This window comes from Carcharhinus amblyrhynchos, chromosome 8, assembly GCF_965287045.1.
Source record: "Carcharhinus amblyrhynchos chromosome 8, sCarAmb.v2.hapA, whole genome shotgun sequence".
Lineage (NCBI taxonomy): Eukaryota > Metazoa > Chordata > Chondrichthyes > Carcharhiniformes > Carcharhinidae > Carcharhinus > Carcharhinus amblyrhynchos.
In genome coordinates this window covers 124,901,806-124,927,016 of record NC_137331.1, presented here as the reverse complement: position 1 = coordinate 124,927,016, position 25,211 = coordinate 124,901,806, and the positions used below count along the sequence as shown (strand labels likewise).

The 25,211-nt window shown below is 43.7% G+C and overlaps 1 protein-coding gene across 1 annotated transcript in view; it reads right to left on the bottom strand.

Moving 5' to 3' along the window:
- The window catches only part of ankrd29 (ankyrin repeat domain 29), an 87,356-nt gene that overhangs the window by 7,675 nt on the left and 54,470 nt on the right, over nucleotides 1-25,211 (bottom strand). The window contains exons 8-10 of the mRNA XM_080194757.1: nucleotides 14,138-14,236; nucleotides 10,994-11,089; nucleotides 1,019-1,117 (exon numbers count right to left, since the gene is read on the bottom strand). Of these exons, the coding sequence (XP_080050883.1) occupies nucleotides 1,019-1,117; nucleotides 10,994-11,089; nucleotides 14,138-14,236 (294 nt within the window). The remainder of the gene's footprint in view (nucleotides 1-1,018; nucleotides 1,118-10,993; nucleotides 11,090-14,137; nucleotides 14,237-25,211) is intronic.

Genomic DNA, 25,211 nt, shown 5'->3' with positions numbered 1-25,211 from the left:
CATGGTGACTGGCTGTTTGGTAGAGCAACTGTGACTAAGACATTGCCCCTGAGTAAAATTAATGTAGAAGGGATCTTTGAATACCCACTGTGAATATGACCTCTCATGCAGTGCCTCCTCCTCCTCCTCCTCCTTGTAACAGCTGCTCCAACCCTATAGTGTCTTGATACTTCTTCCTAAAATGGCAGCCCTAAGATGGCTACCCCTGATGGCAGTCAAATTATTTCTGAGGCAGCGAAGAACTGGATAACACCAAAATGGTTCAAAAATAACAAAATGCTGGAAAAACTGGAGAAAGAAACAGGGTTAATGTTTCGAGTATGTATGACTTCTTCAGAGCTGAGGAGAGGTAAAAGTGTATTGGATTTCATATTTTTGAACAGAAAAGGTGGAACAAAACCTCTTTTTCTTTACACAAATGAACATTCCAGAGCGATTCAAACAAAAAAAAATTGCTGAGAAGTTAATTGGCCTGAAAGGAGAAACCAGAAATTAATTTGTAAGATTAGTGTGATCCCTTCAAATACTGCTGGTAAGGGGGACTTCCTGCTGGCCAGCACGTCGCAAGCAAAGCACTGGGGCAATCTACACAGGACCCTAAGGGCAATTAGGAATGGGCAATGAATGCTGGCCTAGCCAGCAAAGCACACCTCCCTCAAATGAATTTGTTAAAAATCCCCCTTTTAAATGTTTCTGACATCTGCTGCAAAACTAGTACAAACACTTCACAACCATTTTTTAACCAATGTTAACATTACTGATGAAAGGTCAATCATTAATTGTTATCTCCTTTGCTCTCTCCGCAGATGCTATTTGACGTAAATACTTTCAGCATTTTCTAGTTGTATTTCATCAATATAGTGGGTAGCCTGAAATGTGGATGCATGTCTTACTGCACCCCATCTTGCAGCCTTGATGAGCTAGTTAATGTCTGAAAAAAATGTTCTGTGAAGCTGAATACCTAACCCTGGGCTTACAAACATCAGGAAGTAAAAGGCAAAAGGTAAGTGCTTATTACCGTATTCCTTAAACTTGGATCTGCTCCAGAATCAAGGAGAAGGCCAACTGTTCTAACACTGCCTCCTAAAACTGCAGCATGGAGAGCTGTTGTCCCATTCTGTATAGGCAAACAAAAAGTCAATAATCTGTCCTGCATTCAATGCAACCAACATTGCATTAATCAAACCACAATACAATTTAATACACCATGGCTACGTACATGTTAACTGGCCACCTGTTTCAAGTAGGGTTATGATTACCAAAAACGCTACAAGACAGTAAATCGATACCTGGCTGTCTTGACTGGGAAATAGGATAAGGTGTGACATGTGGGCAGGAGTTCCGAGAAGGAAATAAATTTTCAGTGGGATAAAATAAAAAAAAATGTTGAAGTTAGCAGGCAACATTTAGGGTATCTGCTTATTTTTAAACATGGAATACTTTGAATGAGGTTACGTAAACCTTATCATGTTGCTGGCATGGAACCTCAATGTCACAAAGGGAAATAATTTCTCAGCATCTACCCTGTCAAGCCTTCTGAGAATCCTGTGTCTCAATAATAGCCCACTTCTCTTCTCATTCTTCTAAATGCCAATGAGTACAGGCCCAACCTACTCAACCTCTCAAAAGAACAAGAAAACGACAGCACAGGAACAAGCCTTTTGGCCCTCCAAGCCTGCCCCGACCATGTTGCCCAACTTAACTAAAAACCCCTATCCTTTCGGGGACCATGTCTCTCTATTCCCAACCTATTCATGTATTTGTCAAGGTGCCCTTAAAAGTCACTACTGTATCCGCTTCCACTGCTTCCCCCGGCAACGAGTTCCAGGCACCCACTACTGTGTAAAAAATCTGCCTCGTGTATCTCCTTTAAACCTTGCCCCTTGCACCTTAAACATGTGGCCCCTAGTAATTGACTCTTCCACCTTGGGAAAAGGCTTCTCACTATCCAAGACTGTCCATGCCTCTCATAATCTTGTAGGCTTCTATCAGGTCGCCCCTCAACCTCCATTGTTCCAGTGAGGACAAATCAAAGTTTCTCCAACCTCTCCTCATAGCTAATGCCCTCCATACCAGGCAACATCCTGGTAAATCTTTTCTGTACCCTCTCCAAAGCCTCCACATACTTCTGATAGTGCGGTGACCAGAATTGAACACAATATTCCAAGTGCGGCCAAACTAAGGTTCTATAAAACTACAACATGACTTGCCAATTTTCAAACTCAATGGCCCGGCCGATGAAGGCAAGCATGCCATTTGCCTTCTTGATTACCTTCTCCACCTGCATTGCCACTTTCAGTGACCTGTGTACCTGTACCCCCAGATCCCTTTGCCTGACAATACTCTTAAGGGTTCTGCCATTTACTGTATATTTCCTATCTGTATTAGACCTTCCAAAATGCATTACCTTGGATTTGTCCAGATTAAACTCCATCTGCCATCTCTCTGCAATAGTCTTCAACCGATCTATATCCTGCTGTATCCTCTAATGGTTCTCATTGCTATCCGCAAATCCACCAACCTTTCTCTCCTTGAAAGAAAATTCCTCCATATCCAGGATCAATCTTGTGAATCTTCTCTGGACTGCCTCCATTACAAATATATCTTTTCTCAAATAAACAAATCAAAACCGTTCATAGCATTTCAGGTCTAACTAGTGCCTTTTGTAGCTTTAGCAAGACCTCCCCAGTTTTATACTTCATTTCCTTTGAAATGAAGGCCAAATTGCACATGCCTTCGCTATTACCTGCAGAACTTGCATGCTAGCTTTTTGTGATTTACAGAAGAAGGAGGTGGCCATTTTGCCCTTCGAGCCTGCTCCGTCATTTATAATGATCATTGCTGATCATCCAACTCAATAGCCTAATCCTGCTTTCTCCCCATACCCTTTGATCCCATTCACCTCAAGAGCTATATCCAGCTGCCTCTTGAATGCATTTAATATTTTAGCATCAACTACTTCCTGTGGTAATGACTTCCACAGGCACATCACTCTTTGGGTGAAGGAATGTCTCCTCACCTCCATCCTAAATGGTCTATCCCGAATGACACACAGATGAATGGGAAAGCGAATTGCGTAGAGTCTGCAGAGAGATTTGGATAGGCTGAGTATCTGGCAGATGGAGTATAACATTGGCAAGTGTGAGATTATCCACTTTGGAAGGAATAATAGTAAAATGGGCTATTATTTAAACGGTGAAAAATTAAACATGCTACTGTGCAGAGGTACCTGGGCGTCCTTGTGCATGAATCGCAAAAACTCAGTCTGCAGGTGCAGCAGATGATCAAGAAGGCAAATAGAATGTTGGCCTTTATCGCGAGGGGGATGGAATATAAAAGCAGGGAAGTCTTGCTGCAATTGTACAAAGCACTGGTGAGGCCGCAACTAGAGTACTGTGTGCAATTTGGTCCCCTTATTTGTGAAAGGATATATTGGCCTTGGAGGGAGTACAGAGAAGGTTCACCAGGTTGATACCAGACATGATGGGGTTCGTTTATGAGAAGAGATTCAGTACATTGGGCCTGTACTCGTTGGAGTTTAGAAGGCTGAGGGGTGATCTTATAGAGACATATAAGATAATGAAGGGGCTAGATAAGGTAGAGGCAGAGAGATTCTTTCCACTTTGAAAGGAAACAAGAACTAGAGGACACAGCCTCAAAATAAGGGGGGGTCAGTTTAGAACAGAGTTGAGGAGGAACTTCTTCTCTCAGAGGGTAGTGAATCTCTGGAATTCTCTGTCCATTGAAGCAGTGGAAGCTACATCGTTGAATATGTTTAAGTCACAGGAAGATAGATTTCTGATCGATAAGGGAATTAAGGGTCATGGGGAGCAGGCGGATAATTGAAACTACATAAGAACATAAGAAATAGGAGCAGGAGTAGGCCATCTAGCCCTTTGAGCCTGCCCGCCATCCAATAAGATCATGGCCGAGCTGAAGTGGATCAGTTCCACTTACCCGCCTGCTCCCTATAACCCTTAATTCCCTTATCAATCAGAAATCTATCTACCCGTGACTTAAACATATTCAATGAGATAGCCTCCACCACTTCAATGGGCAGAGATTCCAGAGATTCACCACCCTCTGAGAGAAGTTCCTCCTCAACTCTGTTCTAAACTGCACCCACCCCCCCTTATTTTGAGGCTATGCCCTCTAGTTCTGGTTTCCTTTCTAAATGGAAAGAATCTCTCTACCTCTAACTTATCTAGCCCCTTCATTATCTTGTAAGTCTCTATAAGATCCCCCCTCAGCCTTCTAAACTCCAACGAGTACAGGCCGAATCTACTCAATCTCTCCTCATAAGCTAACCCCCTCATCTCTGGCGTCAGCCTGGTGAACCTTTTCTGTACTCCCTCCAAGGCCAATATATCCTTTCGCAAATAAGGGGACCAAAACTGCACGCAGTACTCTAGTTGCAGCCTCACCTGTGCCTTGTACAGTTGCAGCAAGACCTCCCTACTTTTATATTCTATCCCCCTCGCTATAAAGGCCAACATTCCATTCGCCTTCTTGATCACCTGCTGCGATCACCTTCTTGATCACCTGAGCTTTTGCGATTCAGGCACAAGGACCCCCAGGTCCCTCTGCACAACAGCATGCTGCAACTTTTCACAATTTAAATAATAATTCATCCTACTATTATTTCTTCCAAAGTGGATAACCTCACATTTGCCAATGTTATACTCCATCTGCCAGGTCCTCGCCCACTCACTCAGCCTATCCAAATCTCTCCGCAGACTTTCCGTGTCCTCCACGCAATTCGCTTTTCTACTCATCTTTGTGTCATCAGCAAACTTTGTTACCCTACACTCGGCCCTCTCCTCCAGATCGTCTATGTATATGGTAAACAGTTGAGGCCCCAGCACCGATCCCTGCAGTACACCACTAGTCACCAACTGCCAACCAGAAAAACACTCATTTATTCCAACTCTCTGCTTCCTGTTAGGTAGCCAATCTTCAATCCACGCCAACACTTTACCCCCAACTCCGTGTACCCTAACCTTCTGCAGCAACCTTTTGTGAGGCATCTTATTGAATGCCTTCTGGAAATCTAAAAACACCACATCCACCGGTTCCCCTCTTTCTACCACACTAGTCACCACTTTCAGATCAGCTATTATCTTACTGAGTGGAGGGGCAGGCTTGAAGGGCTTGATGGCCTACTCCTGCTCTTATTTCTTATGTTCTTATGAATCCTCAGACTGTGACCCCTGGTTCTGGACTCCCCCACCATCAGGAATATTCTCCCTGCATCTACTCTGTCTAGTCCTGTTAGAATTTTATAAGTCTATGAGATCCTCCCTCATTCACCTGAAGGCCAGCAGAACAGTCCTAACCTACTTAATCTGTCTTCGTACATCAATCTCACCATCCCTGGAATTAGCCTGGTAAACCCTCACTATGCTCCCTCAAGAGCAAGAAAATCCTTCCTCAGAAAAGGAAACCAAAACAGCACACAATACTCTTAGGTGTGGCCTCACCAAAGCCCTGTATAATTGCAACAACACATCCCTGCTCCTGTATTTAAAACCTCTCGAGTGAAGGCCAACATGCCATTTGCCTTCTTTACCGCCTGCTGCACCTGCATGCTTACCTTCAGTGACTGGTGCACAATGACACCCAGGTCCCACTGCATAATTTACAGCCATTTGGGTAGTAATCTGCTGCCTTGTTTTTGCTTCCAAACTGAATAACCTCACACTTATCCAAATAATATTGCATCTGCCATTGATAAGCTCATTCACCCAACCTGTCCAGATCATTCTGAAGGATCTCTGCATTCTCATCACAGTTCACCCTCCCATCCAACTTGGTATCATCAGCAAACTTTGAGATATTACATTTTGTTCCCTCATCCAAATCATTAACACATTGTGAATAGCTGGGGTCCCAGCACTGATCCCTGTGGCACCCCAGTAGTTACTGCCTGCCAATTTGAAAAGCACCCATTAATTCCTACTCTTTGTTTCCTCTCTGTCAACCAGCTGGTGCAAAAGGTTAAATCTCACGGGATAAAAGGGGAGCTAGCTAGATGGGTGGAGAACTGGCTTGGCCATAGAAGACAGAGGGTAGCAGTGGAGGGGTCTTTTTCTAGTTGAAGGTCTGTGACTAGTGGTGTTCCGCAGGGCTCTGTACTGGGACCTCTGCTGTTTGTGATATATACAAATGATTTGGAAGAAGATGTAGCTGGTGTGATCAGCAAGTTTGCCGACGACACAAAAAGATTGCTGGACTTGCGGATAGTGATGGCGAATGTAGATTGGGGGCGCAGATTGGTTGGTAGGACGGCTGAGGAACAGTGGAGGATTTTTAAGGAGATCTTTCTCGGTACTCAGCGGAAATATATTCCGATGGTAAAGAAGGAATGTAGGAGAAGGGATAACCAGCCATGGTTATCTAAGGAAATAAAGGAGAGTATTAAATTAAAAGCTGATGTGTTCAAAGTGGCTAAAAGTAGTGGGCAATTAGAAGGTTGGGAAAAATTTAAAAATCAACAAAGAATGACTAAGAAGGTGATAAAGAAAGGAAAGATAGACTATGAAGCTAAACTAGCACCAAATATAAAAAAGGACAGTAAAAGTTTTTACAAATATATAAAGAAGAGGAGGCTGGCTAGAGTGAACGTTGGACCCTTGGAGGATGAGAGGGGGGATTTAGCGGTGGGTGATGAGGAAATGGCTGAGCTTTAAATAAGTTTTCTGCCTCGGTCTTCACGGAGGAGGACATGAATAGTTTGCCGGATCTTAAAGATAGAAGGATGGTAGGAGTTGAGAGCCTGAATGCGATTACTGTCACTAGAGAGGTAGTGCTTAATAGACTAATGGGACTGAAGGTGGACAAGTCCCCAGGACCGGATGGAATGCATCCCAGGGTTCTGAAAGAAATGGCAGAGGTGATAGTGGATGCCTTAGTAATTATTTGCCAAAATTCGCTGTATTCTGGGGAAGTGCCGGAAGATTGGAAAACGGCTAATGTTACGCCGCTGTTTAAAAAAGGTAGCAGACAAAAGACAGGGAAATATAGTCCCGTTAGTTTAATGTCTATAGTTGGAAAAATGCTTGATTCCGTCATCAAAGAAGAAATAGCGAGGCACCTAGAAAAGAATGGTTTGATAAAGCAGACGCAGCACGGATTCGTTAAGGGGAAGTCGTGTTTGACGATTTTATTGGATTTCTATGAGGATGTGACTAGTGCGGTAGACAGCGGGGAACCGGTGGATGTGGTGTTTTTAGATTTCCAAAAGGCATTTGATAAGGTGCCTCATAAAAGGTTGCTACAGAAGGTTAGGGTGCACAGAGTCGGGGGTAAGGTGTTAGCGTGGATAGAGGATTGGCTGTCTAATAGGAAGCAGAGAGTTGTTATCAATGGGTACTATTCTGATTGGCAGTTGGTGACTAGTGGAGTGCTGCAGGGATCGGTGCTGGGGCCTCAGCTATTTACCATTTATATAGGTGATCTGGAGGAGGGGGCTGAGTGTAGGGTGACGAAATCTGCTGATGACACAAAGATGAGTGGAAAAGCAAATTGCATGGGGTGTGGAAAGTCTGCAGAGGGATCTGGATAGGTTAAGCGAGTGGGCGAGGACCTGGCAGATGGAGTATAATGTTGGCAAGTGTGAGGTTATCCACTTTGGCAGAAATAATAGTAGGAGGGATTATTATTTAAAAGGCGAAAAGCTGCAGCATGCTACGGTGCAGAGGGACCTGGGGATCCTTGTGCTCGAGTCTCAAAAACCCAGTCTGCAGGTGCATCAGGTGATCAAGAAGGCGAATGGAATGTTGGCCTTTATCGCGAGGGAGTTAGAATATAAAAGTAGGGAGGTCTTGCTGCAACTGTACAGGGTACTGGTGAGGCCGCAGCTGGAGTACTGTGTGCAGTTTTGGTCGCCGCACTTGAGGAAGGATATATTGGCCTTGGAGGGAGTGCAGAGGAGGTTCACTAGTCTGATACCGGAGATGAAGGGGTTGGACTACAACAGAGACTAAATAGACTGGGTCTGTACTCGTTGAGTTTAGAAGGATGAGGGGGGATCTTATAGAGATGTATAAGATAATGAATGGAATGGATAGGGTAGAGGTAGAGAGATTCTTCCCGCTTAGAAAGGATAACAGAACTAGAGGGCACAGCCTCAAGATAAGTGGGGGGCAGTTTAGATCGGAGTTGAGGAGGAACTTCTTCACTCAAAGGGTGGTGAATCTCTGGAATTCTCTGCCCGTTGAAGTGGTGGAGGCTACCTCACTAAATATATTTAAGTCACGGGTAGATAGGTTTTTGATAGACAAGGGAATTAAGGGTTCTGGGGAGAGAGCGGGAAAGTGGAACTGATCCACTTCAGATCAGCCATGATCTTATTGAATGGCGGGGCAGGCTCGAAGGGCTGGATGGCCTACTCCTACTTCTTATGTTCTTATATTGTCAGAGAATACAGCAGGATATAGATAGGCTGGAAAGTTGGGTGGAGAAATGGCAGATGGTATTTAATCCAGATAAATGCGAAGTGATGCATTTCAGTAGATCTGATGTAGGCAGGGGGAGCTACACAATAAATGGCAGAACCATCAGGAGTGTAGACACACAGAGGGACCTGGGGGTGCAAGTCCACAGATCCCTAAAGGTGGCAGCACAGGTGGAGAGGGTGGTGAACAAGGCATAAGGCATACTTGCCTTTATTGAACGGGGCATAGAGTATAAAAGTTGGCATGTGATGTTGCAGCTACATAGAACGTTAGTTAGGCCATATTTGGAGTACTGCGTCCAGTTCTGGTCACCACACTACCAGAAGGACGTGGAAGCTTTAGAGAGAGTACAGAAAAGGTTTACAGGATGTTGCTTGGTATGGAGGGTCTTAGCTATGAGGAGAGATTGGGCAAACTGGGGTTGTTCTCCCTGGAAAGATGGAGGATGAGGGGTGACCTAATAGAGGTGTTTAAAATTATGAAGGGCACAGATAGGGTGAACAGTGGGAAGCTTTTTCCCATGTCGGAAGTGACGAACACAAGGGTTCACAAGTTCAAGGTGAGGAGGGCAAGATTCAACACAGATGTCAGGGGGACGTATTTTACAGAGGGTGGTGGGGGCCTGGAATGCACTGCCAAGCAAAGTGGTTGAGGCTGACACACTGCGATCGTTTAAGACTTAGCCACATGAACAGACTGGGAATAGAGGGATACAAACAAATGGTCTAGTTGGGCATATGAGCAGTGCAGGCTTGGAGGGCCAAAGGGCCTGTTCCTGTACTGTATTGTTCTTTGTCCTTGTTCAGTTTTCTATCCATCTCAATACACTCCCCCAATCCCAAGTGCTTTAATCTATGCAACTGGATCCCCAGATCCCTCTGAACTGCAGTTTTCTGCAGCCTTTCATCTTGGCACAGTGCTTAGTACTGCTGCCTCACAGCACTAGGGATCAGGGTTCAATTCCGGGCTCCGGTTACTCTGTGTGGAATTTGCACATTCTCCCGGTGTCTGCGTGGGTTTCCTCCAGGTGCTCCAGTTTCCTCCCACACTCCAAAGGTGTGAAGGATAGATTGATTGGCCATGCTAAATTGCCCCTTAGTACCTTGGTTGAACCTGCCTCCAATACATTTCCAGGCAGAGCATTCCAGACCGAACACACATTGTGTGAAAACATTTTTTCTCACATCACATTCCTGCTCCTATTTTCTGTTTCTGTTTTGTGATCCTAAGAATGTGGGTTCAAATTCCATCATGACCATCTGAGCATTCATTTGAGATCTTTAAACTAATTATTTTAGGGAAGGAAACTGGTTAATCTTACCTGGCCTGACCTATACATAACTCTGAACACACGCTTCATGGTTGATTTTTAACTGCTTTTTGAAGTGACCTAGTAAACCACTCAACTGTATCAAAACTGCATTAAGAAGATTCACTATTAACTTCTTTGGGCAACTAGAATGGGGCAAAAAAATGGGAGCCAGGTCCCAACAGTAATAATAGAAAGCTGTGAATAGAGATTTCAATATAGTGCACTTTTGAACGGATTCTGAGGGACAAGATCTACCAACATTTGGATGGACAAGGTCTGATTAAGCATAGTCAACACAGCTTTGAGCAGGAGAAGTCATGTCTGGCGAGTCAGAGGTAATCAAGAGGATGGATTAAGATAGGGCAGTAGATGTTGTTTATATGGACTTTACCAAGGCCTTTGACAAGGTCCTGCATGGCAGACTAGTCTGGAAGGTTAGGTCGCATGGGATCCAGGAAGAACTAGGTAATTGGATTCAAAATTGGATCAATGGTAGGAAGCAGAGGGTCAAAGGTTGTTCCTCGGAGACTAGTGGTGTGCCTCAGGGGTCGGTGTTGGGGCCCTTGTTATTCATTATTTATGTAAATGATTTGGATGAAGATGTACAAAGCGTGGTTAGTAAGTTTGTGGATGATACTAAATTAGGAGATATCGTTGATGGCAAAGGAGATTATGAAAATTGACAGGGGAATCTTGATCACTTAGGGAAATGGGCCAAGGATTGGCAAATGGATTTCAATACGGGTAAGTGTGAGGTACTGCATTTTGGAAAGTAAAATCAGGATAGGACTTATGTAGTGAATAGTAGAGCCCTGGGGAGTGTTGAGGAACAGAGGGACTTAGGAGTACAATTACAAAGCCATCAGTTTATCCCTCTTTACTTTGGAAAGACACCTCATGATTTTAAATACTTCTATCAAATCTCTCAATCTTCTCCAAGGATAACAGTCTAAACATTTATCAACAATCTATCCATGTGCATTAAGTGCACATTCCTAGAACATTTCTTGTGATTTTTGTTCCTGCACACTGCAATATTTTCACATTCTTCCTTAACTGGAACTGCCTAGAACGAGATGCAGTACTTCAGTTGATGCTGAACTAGTGTTTATACAGGTTTATCATAACTTGCATCCCATTCCTGATTCAGACAATGTTATCTTAGATTTATGACTTGGGACTGTTTCTCAAATCAATATTGACATAAAAATAATTTAATTTTTACCTCAAGAATTCCCAGTGAAGGAGAATATGTCAGTAACTCTCGAACAACTTCCGTAAAACCTTTGTATGCAGCTTTGAACAAAGGTGTTGAGCCATCCTTTTGAAAGAGTAATAATTGTGGATTAACATGGGGTTTCTGGCTTGTTAACTTAAAGATTTTCATAATCAGAAATGTTAATTTTATGCATTTCACAACAATCCAAGTTGCAAAGTTTTTCTATGTGAAAGAGATTTCAGTTTATGTTAATTCATCTTTGACTTGTTCAAGTGACAAAATATCTTCATGCGTAAGACCAGAAGACGTAGGAGTAGTAGTAGATCATTTGGCCTATTGGGTCTGCTCTGCCATTAATTGAGATCATGACCGATCTGATATGATGATCTTCAATTCCATTTTCTCACCTCATCCCCATAGTTGTTGAATCCCTTTATCTCAGCCTTGAGCATATTTAACCACCCATCCTCTTCAGCCTTCTGTGGTCAAGAATTCCACTGGTTCACTACCCTCTAAGAGATGAAATTCCTTCTCGTCTGTCTTAAATGGACGACTCCTTACTCTGAGATTAAGGCCTCTGGTCCTAGACTCTCCCACAAGGGGAAATGACGTCTCAGCATCTACCCTGACAAGTCTCCAAGAATCCTATATGTTTTAATAAGGTTGCTTTTTGTTCTTCTGAATTCCAACCTACTCAATCTCTCCTCACAAGAAAATCCTTCCGCACTTAGGATCAACCTCTTGAACATACTCTGAACAGTCTCCAATGCTAGTATACCTTTCCTTAGATATGGGGTTCAAAACCTGCGCAAGGATATTTTGGCCCTGGAGGGAGTGCAGAGGAGGTTTACTAGGCTGATACCGGAGTTGAGGGGATTGAGCTATGAGGAGAGGCTGAATAAACTAGGCTTGTACTCGTTAGAGTTTAGAAGAATGAGGGGAGATCTCATTGAGACGTATAAGATGATGAATGGGATGGATAGGATAGAGGTGGAGAGACTCTTCCCGCTCAAAAAAGACAGTAGGACTGGGGGGCACAGCCTCAAGATAAAGGGGAGGCGGTTTAGAACGGAGTTGAGGAGGAACTTCTTCACTCAAAGGGTGGTGAATCTCTGGAATTCTCTGCCCGTTGAAGTGGTGGAGGCTGCCTCGCTAAATATTTTTAAGAAGCAGGTTGATGGGTTCTTGATAAGAGAGGGGATTAAGGGTTATGGGGAGAGGGCGGGAAAGTGGAACTGAGCCACGACAGATCAGCCATGATCTTATTGAATGGCGGGGCAGGCTCGAAGGGCTAGATGGCCTACTCCTGCTCCTATTTCTTATGTTCTTATGTTCTTATGTTAAAACTGTTCATGGCATTCCAGATGCAATTTAACCAGTGCCTTGTATAGTTTTAACAAAACTTCCCTATTTTTATAATTCTTTCCCTTTGGAATAAAGGCCAACATTACACTTGCCTTCCCTATGACCTGCTAAACACTTGTGATTAATGCACAAGATCCCAAAACCCTTGTGTGGTAGCTTTTTCCATTCAAATATTATTCAGGTCCATTATCCTTACCAAAGTGCACAACTTCACATTTTCCTACATGAAATGTAATTTCACAAGTGACATTTTTATTGAACCCCTGTTATTGTTCTGATTTAATTTATCATACTTATGACTTGTTCAAGTGTTAAATATTTTCATGCATGAGACCAGAAGACATCAGAGTGGGCCTACTATTACTGTTGATGATGGGGTCTATGATTCTCAAATTGATACAGGCTGCATGCATGTCCTAATATGACCATAAAGACAGGGACAGAACACTTGCATGTGGGACTAACTCCTGTGGTGGGGGTGGGAATGGGCAGTGTTTCTCACTGTGGAGGCCAGTAGGAAAACAGTCCATGGGTGCGATTTTACAAGAAAAGTACGAAGTGACTAGCTAGCACGAACAAATTAAAGTTTCAGATCCATTTTCTGGGCAAGTCTTTACTCTGAGTCTTATCGACATAGACTATGAAAAAATGGGCTATACTATTTCCAGCTACTAAAAGCAGTGGGTGGGGCTTAAGTCACCAGCCTGCTTGCTCTAGCAGCAGAGGAAGCTGTTTGTGCATGTGCAGACCTTTGTGGCCAGAGGCCTGACAGAAAGAGAGAGAGAGATCTGTCGGGTCTCTGCTGCTGCAGCTGACCTCAATGAACTCCAACATCCCCAGCTATCATGGGGGTCCATAGCCTATCATGAGCCCCACACCACCCAGAAATATTATCCCCACATCAAAAGAAGCGCTCACAAGGCGACTCAGACCTCATTTGATGGCAGAGAGGTACTCATTAGTAAGGCTGAAGGCAGTGGTCGCAAAGGGACTCAGGCGCCAGGTATAGGAGAGGGATCTTTCCATCGGATGCACCAAGACTGTCGGGAGGGCAACTGACGGGAAAAGGAGTGGAGCACATTCGACGAGGAAGCGACTGCTAGAAGCGCACAGAGACCGACAAAAGCACAAACTGGCTATAGAATGTGAAGGCGAGAAACAAATAGAAGCAGAAGTAGTCTATTTGGCCCTTTGAGCCTGCACCGCTATTCATTCTGATCAAAAGCAATATTCTGATCCCTTTAGCCCCAAGACCTATATCTAATTTCTCCTTGAAATTAGACAGCAGCTAACCACGCTTACAAAAGTCCAGCAATTTTTTTTAACTTTAATGTTTGTTTTATTTAAATCTGCAGTTGCATCTGAGAATTACCTTTCATGCCTTAATGGCCCCCATCCTGTTCTCAAATTCACCTTTGAAATAGAGCAGTCAAGTGAAATCCCATTTCTTGGCAAATTAGTTGAGAAATCTGACAGGGGGTTCTCTATCATAGTTTAAATACTAAAGAATGTTTGGCAGTTAACTGTCAGTCACCATCAACTAGCACATTATCCATGGCAATGTCTAGCAATCAATCAGCAAACTCCTCTTATGTGCTATAAATTGTTGTTCCCTTTATATTTGGCATGCTTGCAAATTGTCACAGTGAATACAAGACAAAAAGCTTTGACAATAAAGTCTCTTTTTTCAGCAATAGTCAAACTCTGTCCTAGCAAACAACTATTAATAGGTTTCCACTGAACTGATAGAAATTGAGTGCAAGCTTTCACAAAGAGAGATCTGACCTTCCGAGGAGTATCTGAATTAGCTCCCTGCTGGAGAAGCAGCTTAACAATACCACTGTGTCCCATCTGTGCAGCTATCCACAATGGAGTAGTTAGATCCTAAACAAAACAAATAGAGATTTTAGGACAGGCTTTGTCAATTTAAGAGGTTTTTGCAAGGGAGATGAGAGAAGCAGAGTGGTTTATAGAGGGAATTCTAAGGCTTAGGGCTACAACATTTACCAATTATGAGGTTAAGGAAACTGAAAGTGCACAACAGGCTGGAATTGGAGCAATATTGAGTACTTCGCAGAATCCCTACAATGCAGAAGGAGCCCATTCGGCCCATAAAGTTTGCATCAACAACACTCCCACCCACCTACTCCCATAAACCCCACATATTTCCCCCCACTGATCCCCCGGCACTTGGTTCAATTTAGCATGGCCAATTAGTCTAACCTACACACTTTTTGGACTGTGGGAGGAGATGACACACCCGGAGGAAACCCAGGCACACAAGGGGAAAATGTGCAAACTCCACACACTGACCTGAGGTCAGAACTGAACTCGGGTCCCTGGTGCTATGAGGCAGCAGTGCCACTATACCGCCCACACTCGGAAGATTGTAGGGCTGGAGTAGGTTATAGAGTTTTAAAGTTTATTTATTAGTAACACAAGTAGGCTTACATTAACACTGCAATGACGTTACTGTACAAATCTCCTGGTCGCCACACTTCAGCACCTGTTCGAATACGCTGAAGGAGAATTTAACATGGCCAATGCACCTAATCAGCATGTCTTTCGGACTGTCAACTTTGTTTTCATTAACTTTTTATTTGACATTTGAGGAAGTCACGGATACATTTACAGTCTATCCTAATATCAGGAATGAGCCAGATATGGCCAGGAAATTATAAAGCCAGCTGACCAGGTGTCAGCCATTTTGACCAAAGCAGGTTAAGGGTCATCATCATCTTCAGGCAGAAGGCAATGAAGGCTCATAACAGCCAACTGTAAAAGGGATTTTCCTGTCGGCCGTCTCTTTTTTTTATTCATACATGAGACATGGGCATTGCTGGCTGGGTCAATATTTATTGCCCATCCCTAGTTGCCCTTGAAGGGCAGTTGAGAGTCAACCACGTAGTTCTGGCTCTGGAGTCACACATGTAAGCTAGACAAGGTAAGGACAGCAGATTTCCTTCCTTAAAGAACATTAGTGAGCTAGATGGGTTTTTCTGACAACTGACAATGGTTTCACGATCATCTGTAGATTCTTAATTCCAGATATCTTTTATTATATTCAAATTCCACCACCTACCTTGGCGGGATTCGAACCCAGGTCCCCAGAACATTAGCTGAGTGCCTGGATTAATAGTCTAGTGATAACACTACTAGGCCATCGCCTCCCCAGACTGCATTTAATACATTAGTGTCACAAGTAGGCTTACATTAACACTGCAATGAAGTTACTGTGAAAATCCCCTAGTCGTCACACTTGGGCACTTTAGGAGAATTTAGCATAGCCAATGCACCTAACCAGCATGCCTTTGGAGCTGTGGGAGGAAACTGGAGCACCTGGAGGAAACCCATACAGACACAGGGAGTACACGCAGACTTGGCACAGACAGTGGCCCAAGCTGGGCATCCACCACAGGTCCCTGGCACTGTGAGGCAGTAGTGGTAACCAGTGTGTCACTATGTCACCCCATGGAGTACTGGATGACGAAGGGTACTCTGTCTGCTGTGTCCCGTGTTTTGTCTTCTGAGGAGGTCGGTACGGTTTTTCACTGTATTCCCTTCGTCGTCCAGTACTTCCCTAGAGTGAAGAGGCTATGACATCTTCTCCGGAGCCTTCAATATGGCATCGATGAAGACGAACATCTCGCTAAGACCATTCTACACCCCCACTATTTGCCTTCAAACAACCACACAACCTCAGATCATTGTGCACAACAAACTACCCAGCCTTCAGGAGAACAGTCACCACGACACCACACAACCCTACCACAGCAACCTCTGCAAGATGTGCCGGATCATCAACACAGATGCCATCATCTCACGTGATAGCACCATCCACCAGGTATACAGAACATACTCTTGCAACTCAGTCAACATTGTCTACCTGATATGCTGCAGGAAAGGATGTCATAGACATTGACAAAACCATGCAGACGCTAAGGCAACAGATGAATGGACACTACTCAACAATTACCATGCAGGAGTGTTCCTTTCCAGTCGGGGAACACTTCAGCAGTCAAGGGCGTTCATCTTCTGATCTCCAGGTAAGCGTTCTCCAAGGCAGCCTTCACAACAACGCAGAATTGCTGAGCAGGAACTGATAGCCAAGTTCCACACACATGAGGACAACCTCAGCTGGGATTCATATCACACTATCTGTAACCCCCACAACTCGCCTGGGTTTGCAAAATCTCACTCTGTCTTGGCTGGAGACAATACCCATCTCTTTAACCTGTGCTTAACCCTCTCTCCACTCACATTGTCTGCACCTGTAAAGACCTGATTACCTGTTCAGACTCACATTACAACCATTATCTTTTAATTGAATTTGTGTTTATATGTCCTGTTTATGAACCAAATCCTGCACTCACCTGATGAAGGGGCAATGCTCTGAAAGCTTGTGCTACCATACAAGCCTGGTGGACTATAACTTGGTATTTTGAGACTCCTTACTGTATCTACCCCAGTCCAACACCGGCAACTCCACATCGTAGGAATGGATTAATAGACTTTCCAATTAAGTCCTAATTTAACGTCAATTATCCAATATAAGTCACTAATATATAAAGGGGTGGCACTGTGGATTGGGAAGAATTGTATGTGAAGTTGAATCAAATAAATAAAGGTAGTTTCTGAAGTAAAACCTGTGTCATCTTTACTGAACTGCAACTGAGAGGCTCAAATACCGCTGTTTTTTGGACGTATAGGGAGTGAATGTTTTTCGTGGGAGGGTTGCAAATTAAGTGGGATGTATTTTCTGAGATGTTGCTGAGCTTGAATGTTGCCTTTGGTGAGCTGCCTTCAGGAACTACTACAACCATATGGTGTAGGTAAAGTGCTGTTATGAAGGGAATTCTAGGATTTTTGATATAAAGGAATGGCAATATAGTTCAAAATAAGGATGGTGTGTAGCTTGGAACTTGCAGGTGGAGGTGTTCCATCTGAACATAGGAACAAGGATTAGAAGTAAGTCATTTGACCTCTCAAGCCTGTTCTGCCAGATATCATAGCTGATCTGATAGTAATCTCAAATTTACATACCACCTACCCCCAATAACCTATATCCTGTTTTTAAAGCAAGAATCTCTGCCTTAAAATATTCATACTGTGCTTCCATCACCTTTTTTGGGTGAAAGTTTGTGATCTTAGTGTATCTTTAAAGACATTTTTTTTTAAAGTCAGGTTCTCTGCAGCTTTCAAAGCCTTAATTTATTTCATTGTTGCTGAGTTGTAGGTAGGAGTCCTTTTATTACTCCTTCAGTGGTTTAAACTGGGTTTTGTTTATTTTCACTCTGGGATCTTTTATGACCCTGCATTGTAAGGAGGCAGACTGGGTGGCAGGTCACGTTTTGGGCAATTTTTTGTTCTGAGTGAATTTAAGGTTTAATTTTTCTGTTTGGCTGCAGTTTGAGTTTAGAAGGGACATCAAGCTGAAAAGCTTCTCTCTCCTTTGGTTTTGGAAATTCGGTAGGGTTAGCTGAAAGCAAGGCTTCTTGTCGTCTTGGAGTGGAAAATCTGCTATTGGTGGTTAAGAACACCTGGTGTTCTAGGAAGCTGTTCAGGATGTACCCAGAAGGCTGCTAGAAGTTACAAGGCTGAGAAGTCAAGGTTTCAATTCTCCAACCAAAGGATTTAGTACCAGTATCATGTGAGCACTAGTATTTGTGTTAAACCTCTGGAAAGAGTTTTGTCTGTAGGAAGTTTTTTGTTTGATTAGAACATTTTAGATATGTTTATTAAGGGTTATACATTCATGGTGGGTTATTTTGTAATTGATAAGTTATTGCTAATTTTCTTTTTATGTTAACTGTATTTTTAAACAAACCATTTGCTAAAAGCTCCCTAGTGGGTCATTCACACATACCAGAATTGAAATATAAGAACATAAGAAATAGGAGCAGGAGTAGGCCATCTAGCCCTTCGAGCCTGCCCCGCCATTCAATAAGATCATGGCTGATCTGTTGTGGCTCAGTTCCACTTTCCCGCCCTCTCCCCATAACCCTTAATCCCCTCTCTTATCAAGAACCCATCAACCCGCTTCTTAAAAATATTTAGCGAGGCAGCCTCCACCACTTCAACGGGCAGAGAATTCCAGAGATTCACCACCCTTTGAGTGAAGAAGTTCCTCCTCAACTCCGTTCTAAACCGCCTCCCCTTTATCTTGAGGCTGTGCCCCCTAGTCCTACTGTCTTTTTTGAGCGGGAAGAGTCTCTCCACCTCTATCCTATCCATCCCATTCATCATCTTATACGTCTCAATGAGATCTCCCCTCATTCTTCTAAACTCTAACGAGTACAAGCCTAGTTTATTCAGCCTCTCCTCATAGCTCAATCCCCTCAACTCCGGTATCAGCCTAGTAAACCTCCTCTGCACTCCCTCCAGGGCCAAAATATCCTTGCGCAGGTGCGGCGCCCAAAACTGCACACAGTACTCCAGCTGCGGCCTCACCAATGCCCTATACAGCTGCAGCAAGACCTCCCTACTTTTATATTCAATCCCCCTCGCTATGAAGGCCAGCATCCCATTCGCCTTCCTGACCACCTGCTGCACCTGCAAGCTGGGTTTTTGCGACTCATGCACAAGGACCCCGAGGTCCCTCTGCACCGTCGCCTGCTGCAGTTTTTCGCCACGTAAGTAATAGTCCTTCCTACCATTCTTCCTACCAAAGTGGACCACCTCACACTTGCCAACATTAAATTCCATTTGCCATTTCCTGGCCCATTCGCCCAGCCTATCTAGATCCTTCTTGCTCATCCTAGCCAAATTCAAAGTGTAAAAGTTATAATCGAGGTGGGCTTCATAAAACACTTTGTAGTTTCTGACCTGAATTATAACAAGTTTCAAAGACTCAGAACCCTCAGAGAAAGGGTGGCCCCTTATTTTTAAACAAAGACACCTAGTTCTAGGTTCTCTTACAAGAAGAAACTTCCTCTCTACATCCTGTCAAGTCGCCTCTTGCTCTTCTAGCCTAGCCTGTCCAACTTTTCCAGGGATTAGTCAGAAATACCTTCTCTGAACTGCTATCCAGTGCACCTATATGTTTAATTAAGGTGATCAGTACTTTACACCGTACTCCACCTATGATACGGATGTCAGAGGTAGGTTCTTTACCCAGAGGGTGGTGAGGGATTGGAATGCCCTGCCTGCTGCAGTTGTAGATGCACCTAGTTTGGGGGGCGTTTAAGAGATCCGTGGATAGGTTTATGGATGGAAAGGGATTGGTTTAGGTTAGAGGGTCATTGCTTTTTTAATTGGTCGGCGCAACATCGTGGGCCGAAGGGCCTGTTCTGCACTGTGATGTTCTATGTTCTAAGAACTGGTGCTCTGTGTAACTGAAGCATAACCTCCCTCCTTCTTCCCTTAGCAATAAGTGATAACATTAGTTTTCCTAATTACTTGCTGAACCTGCATATTAATCTTGTGCAAGTCATGCACTAGGACAGCCAGATCCATCTGCATCTCAGGGCTCTGCAATATCTCTCAATCTAGATGATATTTTTCCTGCCAAAATGGACAATTTTGTATTTTTACAGATTATGCTCCAAATGCTATATCTTCACTTACTCACTTGATTTAGGTCTCCTTGCGTCCTTATCACAATTTATTTTCCAACCTATCTTTGTGCCATCAAATATGGGAATCATCCCATCCATCCATCCCTTTGCCTAAGTCAATTATATTAATTCTAAACAATTGGGCCCCACCATGGGCGATGGTGGCATAGTGGTAACATCAGTAATCCAGAAGCCTGGATAATCCTTTGAGGCATGGGTTCAAATCCCACCATGGCAGCAGGTGAAATTTTAATTTGTTAGTACCAAATCCAGAATTGAAAGCTAGTCTCAGTAATAGTGACCATGAAATTATCACTGTCACAAACATTTAATTTTAATTAATGGGCTGCCTGTCCAACTTTACCAGCATTTTCCCCTTTACCATTGCCCATCCAGACTCGGCGTGAAACAGACAAGCTTGGCAAAGGTCTGTTTCGGACATTCCAGCTTCTGAAGGGGTATGTTCAGAGCTTCCAATGGCTCTCTGTCTCAGCTTGGTGGTGGTGTTTGGGGGGGAGGGAGGCAGGCCAGATCTCTCTCTGGTGGAAGAGAGAGAGAGGCCCGATCGTTCTCTGGTGGGGAGGGAAGGAGGAGCGAGATTCTATCATTCTGTGGTGAGGAGGAGGGAGGTCAGACGGTTTTCTGATGGGCACAGGTGGGGAGGAAGAAGGCCAGATCATTCTCTGACGGGAGGGGTGGGCAAAGAGGGAGGCAGGTCAGATGTATCTCTGGTGGGGCTGGGGGCCTGATCACTTTCTGGTGAGGGAGGAGGGGGACCAGATGGATCTCTGGTGGGGGGAGGGTGGAGGAGGCCAGATGGACCTCTGGTGGGAGGGGTGGGGCAAGAGGTTCTGCTGCCAATCTGCAGGTGATGGGAAGGGGGGCAGAGGGTCACAATTGTTCTGGGTAGTGGATAAGGGGGACAGTTATATTGTGGAGATAGGGCAATGTCTGTGGAGGCCATCGCTCCCGGGCTGCTTTATCTGCTTTTTGTGGTCCGGCAGCAATGTGACAGGAGTGTTTTTTTTCAATTTTTTTTCACTGTGCGTGCACAGTTCAAAGCTCTGATCAGCGCCGCAGCATTTCAGGCATGATAAGCCCTGCTCACAGCGCGATTCAGACCTGTGATTTTTATTTTGGGCTGAGTGCATGTGGGGGTGGGTGCTGAGTGCATATGGAATCGCCTGAGAGCAGTTTTCCAAGCTGGATCTGAATTGCGCCCAGATTAGGTACTTAGAATCAAAATGGTAAAATCGGGCCCTTTGCTGATGGAGTGATAATTGACCAGGTTAGATTTGTCCTGTTTCTTGTATATTTCGCTGGTTAGATGCCAATGTTGTTGCTGTACTGGAACAGTTTGACTAGGGGCACGGCTTGTGGTGGAGCACAAGTCTTCAGTACTACTGTCAGAATGAGGTCAAGGCCCATAGCTTTTGCAGTAGCCGGTGCCTTCAGCTGTTTCTTGATATTGTGTGGAGTGAATTGAATTGGCTGAAGACTGGCATCTGTGATGCTGGGAATCTCAGGAGGTGGAAAATTCAAGTTTATAGAATGTGAAAAATGTGAGACCAACCAAGTGAGAACTGGAAATGTCAAGCCTGAAGGTAACAAAATCAACAATGATATTTGCATAGTGTTTTATTTGGAGCAATTGGGAGATTTTAACCCAAAATGCCCTGGCTGCAAAAATAATGGGATTAATGCAAAGCAGGAGAGGGCAACACGTTGGCAGAAGGAGTATAACATTGGGAAGGTGAGGTAATTCACTTTGGTTGTAAAAACAAAAATGGAGAATAACTTATAAAGGTGTCAAACTTTTAAATTTGATTATCAAAGAGACTTGGGGGTACTTGTACAAGAAACAAAGTTAGCATGCAAATACAGGAGTTAGGAAGACATTGTATGTTCACCTTTATTGCAAAAATATTGGAATATGAAATTCACCCTCTAATTGTACAGGGCTTTGGGTACAAACCTAGAATACTCTGTAGTTTTGATCTCAATTTTAAGCAAGAATACGCTTGCCTTGGGAGCAGTACACCAAAGGTTCACAAGTTGGTGAGAGGATTGTCTTATGATGAGTGGCTCAGTAAATTGGTCCTACACGTGGAAGTTTAGAAGAATGAAAAGTGATCACATTGAAACATACAGGATTCTGGGGTCTAACTAGGTAGGTACTAAGATTATTTCCCCTAGCTGGACATAGAGGTTCATTCCTCTAATCTAGATAATGGCTTGGTCTGATGAGTGACAAGCCACATTTGTACTTCAAGATGGTCATTTAATGATCATCCGCAACAAAAGATGTTCAACAGCATTACCATGAATTAATTTCCCACCATTAATATCCTGGTGGTCACTATTGACCAGAAACTGAACTAAACAATTCATATAAATACTGTGGCTATAAGGACAGGTCAGAAGTTGGGGAATTCTGTGATGCATAATTTATCTCCTGACTTCCAGAAGTATTCCATGTACAAGGTATAAATCAAGAATATTTGTTGGCGTATTATTCACCACTTGCCTGGAGGAATGCAGCTCCAACAACACTTAAGAAGCTCACCGCTATCCAGAACAAAGAAGTCCACTTGATCTACACCACACCCACCATATTAAACATTCACTCCCTCCATCATTGGCACAGCGTGATTGCAGCATATACCATCTTCAACACTGCCTTCCAAACCTCAACCACTAAGGGCAGCAGACACATGGGAACACTATCACTAAAAATTTCCCTTCAAACCACACACCAGCCTGACCTGGAACTATATTGCCAGTCCTTCACTGTTGCTGGATTAAAATCCTAGAATGTGATCCTGAACAGCACTCTGGATGCACCAACACCATATGGAATGCAGTGGTTTAAGGTGATGGCTCACCACCGCCTTCTCAAGGGTAATTAGCGATATGCAATAAACTCTGGCCTTGCTGGTGATGCTCACATCCCACAAACAAATAAAGTCTAAGGGAATAGAGCAAGTAATGGAGCTACTCCATTTTAACTGCTCACCAGCAGTTTTGCTCACTAAGATTTTAAACTTTAGCCTTTTTTTAAAGCAGTATTTTACACAGCCAACTCTTCAGGCTGAGGGCACAGCTTTGGGGTTGAAGTTTGGGGAATCCTCTGGATGCACTATGCCAAGGCCAAAGCTCCCAGAATAACATTCAAATGGAAACTGTTCCAAATGAGTTGTTCTGAGGGAAGTTGCAAGAGGAATTACTCCAAAGGAACCTCTCTGAAGGGCACAATTCCTAGGAAAGCCAACCCATGGGAAACCACTTGAGGGGGATCATTCTGAGGGATGTCACTCCAAGGCATAACACTTCGAAGGAAAATTGAGGGAAACCGTTGTGAGGGAACTACAACGAGCGATCCAGTCCAAGGAACTAGTGTTGAAATTGCAGGGACCCTGGCAGATATATTTAAAATGTTGGTATCCACGGGTGAGGTCCGGATGATTAGAAGATAGCTCATGTTGTTCCATTGCTTAAAAAAGGCTCAAATAATAATCCAGGAAATTATAGGCTGGTAAATTTGACATCAGTAGTAGTAAATTATTGGAAGGAGTACTAAGAAATAGGATCTACAAATGTTTGGATGGACAGGACCTTATTAGGGAGAGTCAATATGGCTTTGTGTGTGGTAGGTCATGTTTAAACAATTCATTAGAGTTTTTCGAGGAGGTTACCAGGAAAGTGGATGAAGAGAAGGCAGTGGATGTTGTCTACATGGACTTCAGTAAAGCTTTTGACAAGGTCCTGCATGGGAGGTTAGTTAGGAAGGTTCAGTCATTAGGTATACATGGAGAGGTAGTAAATTGGATTGTTCATTGGCTCAATGGAAGAAGCCAGAGAGTGGTAGTGGAGGATTGCTTCTCTGAGTGGAGGCCTCTGACTAGTGGTGTGCCACAGGGATCAATGCTAGGTCCATTGTTGTTTGTCATCTATATATCAATGATCTGGATGATAATGTGGTAAATTGGATCAGCAAATTTGCTGATGATACAAAGATTGGAGGTGTAATGGACAGTGAGGAAGGTTTTCAAAGCTTGCTTTGGACCAGCTAGAAAAATGGGCTGAAAAATGGCAGATGGAGATTAATGCAGACAAGTGTGAGGTATTGCACTTTGGAAGGACAAACCGAGGTAAAACATTCAAGGTAAATGGTAGGACATTGAAGAGTGCAGTTGAACAGAGGGATCTGGGAATACAGATACATAATTCCCTAAAAGCGGTGTCACAGGTAAATAGGGTCGTAAAGAGTGCTTTTGATACATTGGCCTTTATAAATCAAAGTATTGTGTATAAGAGTTGGAATGTTATGGTGAGGGTGTATAAGACATTGGTGAGGCCGAATTTAGAGTATTGTGTGCAGTTTTGGTCACCTAATTACAGGAAGGATGTTAATGGATATTAATAAGGTTGAAAGAGTGCAGAGAAGGTTTACAAGGATGTTGCCGGGACTTGAGAAACTGAGTTACAGAGAAAGGTTGAATAGGTTAGGACTTTATTCCCTGGAGCGTAGAAGAATGAGGGGAGATTTGATAGAGGTGTATAAAATTATGATGGGTATAGATAGAGTGAATGCAAGCAGGCTTTTTCCACTGAGGCTAGGGGAGAAAAAAAACTAGAGGACGTGGGTGAAGGGTGAAAAGTTTAAAGGGAATATTGAGGGGGGCTTCTTCACACAGAGAGTGGTGGGAGTATGGAATGAGTTGACAGATGAAGTGGTAAATGCAGGCTCACTTTTAACATTTAAGAAAAACTTGGACAGGTACATGGATGAGAGGGGTGTGGAGAGATATGGTCCAGGTGCAGGTCAGTGGGACTTGGCAGAAAAATGGTTCGGCACAGCCATGAAGGGCCAAAAGGCCTGTTTCTGTGCTGTAATGTTCTTTGGTTCTATCTGTTCCAAGGGCTGTCCATCAAAACCATTCCAAAGGCTAGGTTCTAAAAAGATCAATCATAAGAACGTAAGGTATTGAAACAGAATTAGGCCATTCAGTCCATCGAGCCTGCTTTGCCATTAATGCAGTCAGCATAATTAAGACCCCATGCACTCTGGACACACTCTCTTCCACCTTATTCTGTTGGGAAAAGATACAAAAGTCTGAAGTACCAATCAACTCAAGAACAGCTTCTTCCCTGCTGTTGTCAGACTTTTGAATGGACCTACCCCACATTACGTTGATCGTTCACTGTACCCTGGCTATGACTGTAACACGACATTCTGAACTCTCTCTTTCCTTCTCTACAAATGGTATGCTTTGTCTATATAGTGTGCAAGAAACAATACT